Genomic DNA, 11,448 nt, shown 5'->3' on the forward strand with positions numbered 1-11,448 from the left:
TAATTCCCTATTAATATCCCGTTTGATGTGTCCATCCATCCACTTGCACACCTCTACTAAGTCACTCCGAATTCTTGGCCTTTCTAGAGAATGCAAATTAGTACTACTTAGTCAATCTTTCTTCATATGACAAGTTTCTAATATGCAGGATTAACTTTGTTATTCTCGTATGGGCCAATAGGCCTTCTGCAGTTACCTTCATTCTTATGTTCCTAATACCCTATTAATATCCCGTTTGATGTGTCCATCCATCCACTTGCACACCTCTACTAAGTCACTCCGAATTCTTGGCCGTTCTAGAGAATGCAAATTTGTACTACTTAGTTAATCTTTCTTCATATGACAAGTTTCTAATTTGCAGGATTAACTTTGTTATCCTACGCTGGGCGTGTTCTAGTGAATTTATATCAGAAAACGTATATTTTAACTTGTTAAAAATATTTTGATTCATATTCATAAACAAGACTCATGCACATGTATAAACATACATGCCTCGTATTGTCAGTTTAACTTTATTCTAATGTTCTTAGCAATTTGAATATTTATCGGCATCGAGAAATGACCAAATAAACAAGTTCCATCATCCAGCAACATCAGTCACCTGAGATAGCTGCTACATAACCCCCCGGTGGCCACAACGGGATAGCTCATTACTCATTTAGCTCACAGACTACAAGGTTGGTCACAAGCAGTACCACCACTGCAGTCACTCTCTCCATCACCTGTGTTCCCTTACCAACATCACTCCCAACCACCAATCACCAGGTGTATTCAACAACAACCACCACATCGACAAACTTCACCAGCCCTATTGGAGATATTTTCTGAAACACTAGCACGTGTCGGAAAGACGTTTTATAAAGAGGTCAAGTAACTATATATTCTCGTGTTTTCCATCATGAGCCAACAGTCTAAGATGGACTTGGATATTACGAATTGCAGCCGTGGGCTGTGGCTGGTCAAGGTACCTAAATATTTGGGGGACAAATGGGCAGACTGTGCTGGCCATGACGTTGGAAAGCTTAAGATTACCAAGGTGCCTGGTAAACCTCCGACAATAACCTTTAAATCTAGTGAACACACCTTGAAGGACGGGAAAATTCCTCGGGAGCACAAGGTAATTTCTCATAGTTTAAAAGAAATGACACTCGGAGTTCTTTCTGAACCAGATCTTGGCAGCAGCAGCTCGGATGCTGCAGTTTCCGAGACACAGCAATTGTCCTTTGAGGGACAAGTCATCCACAAACTAGAATGTCAGCCTGTAGTGGACGACTACTATATCAATCAGAAAAGGGAAGCTGTGAAGAAAGCTGCCCAGTCTCTTCATACGGTAAAGCTTATTGACAGACCCCTCAACGGCTATAAGCCTATTTCACACCATAAACATAATGTTTATTTAGAGCAGAAGAAGAAGGCAGAAGGCAAGACGATTCGTGATGATAAAGATAAGGTCATGGAGTTGTTGTTTGCTGCATTTGAAAAGCATCAGTATTACAATATTAAGGATCTCCACAAGATTACCCGACAACCAATCACATATCTAAAGGAGATCCTGAAAGACCTATGTAACTATAATGTTAAGAATCCTCACAAGAATATGTGGGAACTCAAGCCCGAGTACCGTCATTACAAGCTTGCCGAAAAGGCTGTGGAAAATTCAATGTATGATTAGGTTCATACTAAACTTTGTTTCACAGTACAAAGGCAAATATTAGCCTCATACTCCAAGTCTGAGGTTATGATCTACCTTGCGGTGCTTGTGCAAGGTAGATCATAATCCGCTACCCTTTACTGCAAGCCACGGCCGCTGCTCTGTCCCGTCTTCCAGACTGTGCAGTATCAGGACGAGTGGCAGAATGTCACAGAGATCGTGGTGTTTCCCATCAACCAGATCCTCCTCAACACCGTGTTCCAAGTCAGTGATGTTCCCGTGACCTCCGTCACAGTCCAGACGGTGACGGCACCAGCCCTGCAGCTGGTAATGATTGAGGTGAAGGTGGTGGAGGTGACTAAGCCCCTGATGGTGATGAACGTCGACACTGTCACCACCATAGAAGCAGCATCGCCTTTAACTTACTTTTATGACACCTTGAATATATCACAGATTCAATGTATCAATATCACGTGTTCATTGTATAGATATCATAAAAATAAATACTTATACAGAACTTCTTCTTGCTTAACCTATTTTAGATCAATGTTTTGACTAAGAATATAAGAAAAATGGAAAATCGCTGCTTACAGTGATCTGTTGACGAAATAAGGCAAATTAGGACACTGGGATTTATTTATCAAAGCATTAGTAATAAAACACCTTGTGTTATTCTTCAGTTATATCCTGCTCTGGTTAGGCCCCATTTACATCATGCAGTTTAGTTTCGATTGCCGTGTTATATGTTGGGAATCCTGACACCCAAATTATTAACCCCTGTCACCACAACATAAATTGGTTGTGACCAGAAACTAATTTTACTAACCATTAATTTCAAGTAGGTGAATGTCAGAAGTTTTCTAGAAATCCATAACCGCGCAATTGCGTCAGTTACCACGTGTGATGACTGCTTTTTTTTAACAAATTATTTAACAGTTGTGATTATGAGTTTCAAACGGCGAGGGAAGGGGAATAAAAAGCAAAAATGGTTTCAAACCTCAATACAGGTAAGGAAATAAATAAAAATTATCAATAAATATAATGCATAGTGTAGCTATGCACCTCTAAATTAATTAAGTGCGTCATTTTGTGTTTAAATCCATGGAAAATAGTGGTTTTAAATCCGCGGAGTTGACGCGCACATTAATATCCAACCATAAGACTAAGCACTCACATAAATTTATCCATTAATTGTGTGGATTATTTTCGTGTTAGGGTCAATAACATATTAATAAATACTCATCAAATACCAGAGTTGAAGAGATTACCCCATACTAATTATATAAACATCACTCAAAATAAGAGTCTTTTATATAAAACCAAACAAAATACATAGCACTATTCCATTACTCCTCATTATTATGGTATATAAATTTATTGCCAAACCTTAACTGTAGTTAGGCAGGAGCCCAACTAAATGTTGCTCAATATAGCCTAATCTATTGATTTGTGCTAAGCCACTAATGATAGGCAACAAGGCAACTGCAGAAGGCCTGTTGGCCCATACGAGGCAGCTCCTATTTATAACCACCCAATCCCACTCATATACATGTCCAACCCACGCTTGAAACAATCGAGGGACCCCACCTCCACAATGTTACGCGGCAATTGGTTTCACAAATCAACAACCCTGTTACTGAACCAGTATTTACCCAAGTCTTTCCTAAATCTAAACTTATCCAATTTATAACCATTGTTTCCTGTTCTGTCTTGTGTTGATACTTTTAATACCCTATTAATATCCCCTTTGTTTTGTCCATTCACCCACTTGTAAACCTCTATCATGTCACACCTAACTCTTCGCCTTTCCAGTGATGCAAGTTAAGCTTTGTTAATCTTTCTTCATATGAAAGATTTCTAATTTGGGGAATTAACTTAGTCATTCTATGCTGGACACGTTCAAGTGAATTTATATCCATTCTATAGTATGGCGACCAAAACTCAACTGTATAATCTAAATGGGGCCTAACCAGAGCAAGATATAGCTGAGGAACCACACCAGGTGTCTTGTTAATTACGCTTCGATTAATAAATCCTACTGTCCTATTTGCCTTATTACGAACATTCAGGCATTGATCTTTTTGTTTTAAATTCTTACTAATCATAACTCCCAGATCCCTTTCGCAATCCGACTTCGCAATCTCAACACTTACCTTTATTCTTATGTTCTTAGACATATATGAATGAGATTAGGTGGTTATAGATAGCAGCTTTCTTGTGTGGGGCCAGTAGGACATCTGCAGTTACGTTTATTCTTATTTTCCTACGTTTAGATTTAGGAAATACCTGGGAAAATAGTGGTTCGGTAACATGGTTGTTGATTTGTGGAACCAATTATCGCATATCTTGATAGAAGTAGAATCCCTTGATTGTTTCAAGTATGCGTTGGACTTATATATTAATGGGATTGGGAAGATATAAATAGGTGCTGCCTCGTATGGGCCAATAGGCTTTCTGCAGTTACCTTCATTCTTGTTCCTAATTCCCTATTAATATCCCGTTTGATGTGTCCATCCATCCACTTGCACACCTCTACTAAGTCACTCCGAATTCTTGGCCTTTCTAGAGAATGCAAATTAGTACTACTTAGTCAATCTTTCTTCATATGACAAGTTTCTAATATGCAGGATTAACTTTGTTATTCTCGTATGGGCCAATAGGCCTTCTGCAGTTACCTTCATTCTTATGTTCCTAATACCCTATTAATATCCCGTTTGATGTGTCCATCCATCCACTTGCACACCTCTACTAAGTCACTCCGAATTCTTGGCCGTTCTAGAGAATGCAAATTTGTACTACTTAGTTAATCTTTCTTCATATGACAAGTTTCTAATTTGCAGGATTAACTTTGTTATCCTACGCTGGGCGTGTTCTAGTGAATTTATATCAGAAAACGTATATTTTAACTTGTTAAAAATATTTTGATTCATATTCATAAACAAGACTCATGCACATGTATAAACATACATGCCTCGTATTGTCAGTTTAACTTTATTCTAATGTTCTTAGCAATTTGAATATTTATCGGCATCGAGAAATGACCAAATAAACAAGTTCCATCATCCAGCAACATCAGTCACCTGAGATAGCTGCTACATAACCCCCCGGTGGCCACAACGGGTTAGCTCATTACTCATTTAGCTCACAGACTACAAGGTTGGTCACAAGCAGTACCACCACTGCAGTCACTCTCTCCATCACCTGTGTTCCCTTACCAACACCACTCCCAACCACCAATCACCAGGTGTATTCAACAACAACCACCACATCGACAAACTTCACCAGCCCTATTGGAGATATTTTCTGAAACACTAGCACGTGTCGGAAAGACGTTTTATAAAGAGGTCAAGTAACTATATATTCTCGTGTTTTCCATCATGAGCCAACAGTCTAAGATGGACTTGGATATTACGAATTGCAGCCGTGGGCTGTGGCTGGTCAAGGTACCTAAATATTTGGGGGACAAATGGGCAGACTGTGCTGGCCATGACGTTGGAAAGCTTAAGATTACCAAGGTGCCTGGTAAACCTCCGACAATAACCTTTAAATCTAGTGAACACACCTTGAAGGACGGGAAAATTCCTCGGGAGCACAAGGTAATTTCTCATAGTTTAAAAGAAATGACACTCGGAGTTCTTTCTGAACCAGATCTTGGCAGCAGCAGCTCGGATGCTGCAGTTTCCGAGACACAGCAATTGTCCTTTGAGGGACAAGTCATCCACAAACTAGAATGTCAGCCTGTAGTGGACGACTACTATATCAATCAGAAAAGGGAAGCTGTGAAGAAAGCTGCCCAGTCTCTTCATACGGTAAAGCTTATTGACAGACCCCTCAACGGCTATAAGCCTATTTCACACCATAAACATAATGTTTATTTAGAGCAGAAGAAGAAGGCAGAAGGCAAGACGATTCGTGATGATAAAGATAAGGTCATGGAGTTGTTGTTTGCTGCATTTGAAAAGCATCAGTATTACAATATTAAGGATCTCCACAAGATTACCCGACAACCAATCACATATCTAAAGGAGATCCTGAAAGACCTATGTAACTATAATGTTAAGAATCCTCACAAGAATATGTGGGAACTCAAGCCCGAGTACCGTCATTACAAGCTTGCCGAAAAGGCTGTGGAAAATTCAATGTATGATTAGGTTCATACTAAACTTTGTTTCACAGTACAAAGGTAAAGAAAACGTGAAAGATCCAGGCAAATATTAGCCTCATACTCCAAGTCTGAGGTTATGATCTACCTTGCGGTGCTTGTGCAAGGTAGATCATAATCCGCTACCCTTTACTGCAAGCCACGGCCGCTGCTCTGTCCCGTCTTCCAGACTGTGCAGTATCAGGACGAGTGGCAGAATGTCACAGAGATCGTGGTGTTTCCCATCAACCAGATCCTCCTCAACACCGTGTTCCAAGTCAGTGATGTTCCCGTGACCTCCGTCACAGTCCAGACGGTGACGGCACCAGCCCTGCAGCTGGTAATGATTGAGGTGAAGGTAGTGGAGGTGACTAAGCCCCTGATGGTGATGAACGTCAACACTGTCACCACCATAGAAGCAGCATCGCCTTTAACTTACTTTTATGACACCTTGAATATATCACAGATTCAATGTATCAATATCACGTGTTCATTGTATAGATATCATAAAAATAAATACTTATACAGAACTTCTTCTTGCTTAACCTATTTTAGATCAATGTTTTGACTAAGAATATAAGAAAAATGGAAAATCGCTGCTTACAGTGATCTGTTGACGAAATAAGGCAAATAGGACACTGGGATTTATTTATCAAAGCATTAGTAATAAAACACCTTGTGTTATTCTTCAGTTATATCCTGCTCTGGTTAGGCCCCATTTACATCATGCAGTTTAGTTTCGATTGCCGTGTTATATGTTGGGAATCCTGACACCCAAATTATTAACCCCTATCACCACAACATAAATTGGTTGTGACCAGAAACTAATTTTACTAACCATTAATTTCAAGTAGGTGAATGTCAGAAGTTTTCTAGAAATCCATAACCGCGCAATTGCGTCAGTTACCACGTGCGATGACTGCTTTTTTTTAACAAATTATTTAACAGTTGTGATTATGAGTTTCAAACGGCGAGGGAAGGGGAATAAAAAGCAAAAATGGTTTCAAACCTCAATACAGGTAAGGAAATAAATAAAAATTATCAATAAATATAATGCATAGTGTAGCTATGCACCTCTAAATTAATTAAGTGCGTCATTTTGTGTTTAAATCCATGGAAAATAGTGGTTTTAAATCCGCGGAGTTGACGCGCACATTAATATCCAACCATAAGACTAAGCACTCACATAAATTTATCCATTAATTGTGTGGATTATTTTCGTGTTAGGGTCAATAACATATTAATAAATACTCATCAAATACCAGAGTTGAAGAGATTACCCCATACTAATTATATAAACATCACTCAAAATAAGAGTCTTTTATATAAAACCAAACAAAATATATAGCACTATTCCATTACTCCTCATTATTATGGTATATAAATTTATTGCCAAACCTTAACTGTAGTTAGGCAGGAGCCCAACTAAATGTTGCTCAATATAGCCTAATCTATTGATTTGTGCTAAGCCACTAATGATAGGCAACAAGGCAACTGCAGAAGGCCTGTTGGCCCATACGAGGCAGCTCCTATTTATAACCACCCAATCCCACTCATATACATGTCCAACCCACGCTTGAAACAATCGAGGGACCCCACCTCCACAATGTTACGCGGCAATTGGTTTCACAAATCAACAACCCTGTTACTGAACCAGTATTTACCCAAGTCTTTCCTAAATCTAAACTTATCCAATTTATAACCATTGTTTCGTGTTCTGTCTTGTGTTGATACTTTTAATACCCTATTAATATCCCCTTTGTTTTGTCCATTCACCCACTTGTAAACCTCTATCATGTCACACCTAACTCTTCGCCTTTCCAGTGATGCAAGTTAAGCTTTGTTAATCTTTCTTCATATGAAAGATTTCTAATTTGGGGAATTAACTTAGTCATTCTATGCTGGACACGTTCAAGTGAATTTATATCCATTCTATAGTATGGCGACCAAAACTCAACTGTATAATATAAATGGGGCCTAACCAGAGCAAGATATAGCTGAGGAACCACACCAGGTGTCTTGTTAATTACGCTTCGATTAATAAATCCTACTGTCCTATTTGCCTTATTACGAACATTCAGGCATTGATCTTTTTGTTTTAAATTCTTACTAATCATAACTCCCAGGTCCCTTTCGCAATCCGACTTCGCAATCTCAACACTTACCTTTATTCTTATGTTCTTAGACATATATGAATGAGATTAGGTGGTTATAGATAGCAGCTTTCTTGTGTGAGGCCAGTAGGACATCTGCAGTTACGTTTATTCTTATTTTCCTACGTTTAGATTTAGGAAATACCTGGGAAAATAGTGGTTCGGTAACATGGTTGTTGATTTGTGGAACCAATTATCGCATATCTTGATAGAAGTAGAATCCCTTGATTGTTTCAAGTATGCGTTGGACTTATATATTAATGGGATTGGGAAGATATAAATAGGTGCTGCCTCGTATGGGCCAATAGGCTTTCTGCAGTTACCTTCATTCTTGTTCCTAATTCCCTATTAATATCCCGTTTGATGTGTCCATCCATTCACTTGCACACCTCTACTAAGTCACTCCGAATTCTTGGCCTTTCTAGAGAATGCAAATTAGTACTACTTAGTCAATCTTTCTTCATATGACAAGTTTCTAATATGCAGGATTAACTTTGTTATTCTCGTATGGGCCAATAGGCCTTCTGCAGTTACCTTCATTCTTATGTTCCTAATACCCTATTAATATCCCGTTTGATGTGTCCATCCATCCACTTGCACACCTCTACTAAGTCACTCCGAATTCTTGGCCGTTCTAGAGAATGCAAATTTGTACTACTTAGTTAATCTTTCTTCATATGACAAGTTTCTAATTTGCAGGATTAACTTTGTTATCCTACGCTGGGCGTGTTCTAGTGAATTTATATCAGAAAACGTATATTTTAACTTGTTAAAAATATTTTGATTCATATTCATAAACAAGACTCATGCACATGTATAAACATACATGCCTCGTATTGTCAGTTTAACTTTATTCTAATGTTCTTAGCAATTTGAATATTTATCGGCATCGAGAAATGACCAAATAAACAAGTTCCATCATCCAGCAACATCAGTCACCTGAGATAGCTGCTACATAACCCCCCGGTGGCCACAACGGGATAGCTCATTACTCATTTAGCTCACAGACTACAAGGTTGGTCACAAGCAGTACCACCACTGCAGTCACTCTCTCCATCACCTGTGTTCCCTTACCAACATCACTCCCAACCACCAATCACCAGGTGTATTCAACAACAACCACCACATCGACAAACTTCACCAGCCCTATTGGAGATATTTTCTGAAACACTAGCACGTGTCGGAAAGACGTTTTATAAAGAGGTCAAGTAACTATATATTCTCGTGTTTTCCATCATGAGCCAACAGTCTAAGATGGACTTGGATATTACGAATTGCAGCCGTGGGCTGTGGCTGGTCAAGGTACCTAAATATTTGGGGGACAAATGGGCAGACTGTGCTGGCCATGACGTTGGAAAGCTTAAGATTACCAAGGTGCCTGGTAAACCTCCGACAATAACCTTTAAATCTAGTGAACACACCTTGAAGGACGGGAAAATTCCTCGGGAGCACAAGGTAATTTCTCATAGTTTAAAAGAAATGACACTCGGAGTTCTTTCTGAACCAGATCTTGGCAGCAGCAGCTCGGATGCTGCAGTTTCCGAGACACAGCAATTGTCCTTTGAGGGACAAGTCATCCACAAACTAGAATGTCAGCCTGTACATAAGAACATAAGAACATAAGAACAAAGGTAACTGCAGAAGGCCTATTGGCCCATACGAGGCAGCTCCTATTCTATAACCACCCAATCCCACTCATATACTTGTCCAACCCGTGCTTGAAACAATCGAGGGACCCCACCTCCACAATGTTACGCGGCAATTGGTTCCACAAATCAACAACCCTGTTACTGAACCAGTATTTACCCAAGTCTTTCCTAAATCTAAACTTATCCAATTTATACCCATTGTTTCGTGTTCTGTCCTGTGTTGATACTTTTAATACCCTATTAATATCCCCCCGGTTATGTCCATTCATCCACTTGTAAACCTCTATCATGTCACCCCTAACTCTTCGCCTTTCCAGTGAATGCAACTTAAGCTTTGTTAATCTTTCTTCATATGAAAGATTTCTAATTTGGGGAATTAACTTAGTCATCCTACGCTGGACACGTTCAAGTGAATTTATATCCATTCTATAATATGGCGACCAAAACTGAACTGCATAATCTAAATGGGGCCTAACTAGAGCAAGATATAGCTTGAGAACCACACCAGGTGTCTTGTTACTAACGCTGCGATTAATAAATCCAAGTGTCCGATTTGCCTTATTACGAACATTTATGCATTGATCCTTTTGTTTTAAATTCTTACTAATCATAACTCCCAGATCCCTTTCGCAATCCGACTTCGCAATCACAACACCATCTAGCTCGTATCTTGTAACTCTATCATCATTACCTAACCTCAGAACTTTACATTTATCAGCATTAAACTGCATCTGCCAATCCTTTGACCATTTCAAAACCCTATCTAGATCAACTTGAAGTGATAGTGAGTCCTCCTCCGAATTAATTTCCCTACCGATTTTCGTATCATCGGCAAATTTGCAAATGTTGCTACTCAAACCTGAATCTAAATCATTTATATATATTATAAACAACAGAGGTCCCAGGACAGAGCCTTGAGGCACTCCACTTACAACATTTTCCCACTCTGACTTGATTCCATTTATACTAACTCTCTGTTTCCTTTGGTATAGCCATGCCCTAATCCAGCTTAATATAGCACCCCCAATACCATGAGACTCTATCTTTTTAATCAGTCTTTCATGTGGCACTGTATCAAAAGCTTTGCTAAAGTCAAGGTATACAACATCGCAATCCTTACCACTATCAACTGCCTCAACAATGCTAGAATAAAAAGATAACAAATTTGTTAAACATGAACGGCCATTTATAAAACCATGTTGCGACTCAATTATTAATTTATGTTTTTCAAGATGAAGACGAATTTTATTTGCTATTATAGATTCGAGTAACTTTCCCACAATAGACGTTAGGCTAATTGGTCGATAGTTAGACGCAAGTGATCTATCTCCTTTCTTAAAAACTGGTATCACATTAGCAACTTTCCAAAACTCTGGCACTCTGCCTGACTCTAATGATTTATTAAATATGGTTGACAGTGGGTCACAAAGCTCCTCTTTGCGAGGAGTGGACGACTACTATATCAATCAGAAAAGGGAAGCTGTGAAGAAAGCTGCCCAGTCTCTTCATACGGTAAAGCTTATTGACAGACCCCTCAACGGCTATAAGCCTATTTCACACCATAAACATAATGTTTATTTAGAGCAGAAGAAGAAGGCAGAAGGCAAGACGATTCGTGATGATAAAGATAAGGTCATGGAGTTGTTGTTTGCTGCATTTGAAAAGCATCAGTATTACAATATTAAGGATCTCCACAAGATTACCCGACAACCAATCACATATCTAAAGGAGATCCTGAAAGACCTATGTAACTATAATGTTAAGAATCCTCACAAGAATATGTGGGAACTCAAGCCCGAGTACCGTCATTACAAGCTTGCCGAAAAGGCTGTGGAAAATTCAATGTATGATTAG

At 39.1% G+C, this 11,448-nt stretch overlaps 2 protein-coding genes across 2 annotated transcripts; both read left to right on the plus strand.

Annotated features, from left to right (window-relative positions):
* Nucleotides 1-898: 898 nt before the first annotated feature.
* On the plus strand, nucleotides 899-1,672 carry LOC138356456 (general transcription factor IIF subunit 2-like). The gene has a single exon (XM_069312613.1). It carries the CDS (start codon nucleotides 899-901, stop codon nucleotides 1,670-1,672), a length of 774 nt encoding a protein of 257 aa, XP_069168714.1.
* Nucleotides 1,673-5,028: 3,356 nt separating this feature from the next.
* Nucleotides 5,029-11,448, plus strand: LOC138356457 (general transcription factor IIF subunit 2-like). The gene is made up of 3 exons (XM_069312614.1): nucleotides 5,029-5,778; nucleotides 5,953-6,132; nucleotides 11,182-11,448. The coding sequence occupies exons 1-3, from the start codon at nucleotides 5,029-5,031 to the stop codon at nucleotides 11,446-11,448; spliced, it is 1,197 nt and encodes a 398-aa protein (XP_069168715.1).

Source organism: Procambarus clarkii, chromosome 72 (assembly GCF_040958095.1).
Source record: "Procambarus clarkii isolate CNS0578487 chromosome 72, FALCON_Pclarkii_2.0, whole genome shotgun sequence".
Lineage (NCBI taxonomy): Eukaryota > Metazoa > Arthropoda > Malacostraca > Decapoda > Cambaridae > Procambarus > Procambarus clarkii.

Bases quoted from the DNA above. Each gene is read 5' to 3' on its own strand.
- LOC138356457 (XM_069312614.1), top strand. From the start codon at position 5,029: ATGAGCCAACAGTCTAAGATGGACTTGGATATTACGAATTGCAGCCGT. The intron at 5,779-5,952 runs GTGGAAAATTCA...CTTTACTGCAAG, and splicing joins ACAAGCTTGCCGAAAAGGCT to CCACGGCCGCTGCTCTGTCC. The intron at 6,133-11,181 runs GTAATGATTGAG...TATTTAGAGCAG, and splicing joins CGGCACCAGCCCTGCAGCTG to AAGAAGAAGGCAGAAGGCAA.
- LOC138356456 (XM_069312613.1), top strand. From the start codon at position 899: ATGAGCCAACAGTCTAAGATGGACTTGGATATTACGAATTGCAGCCGT.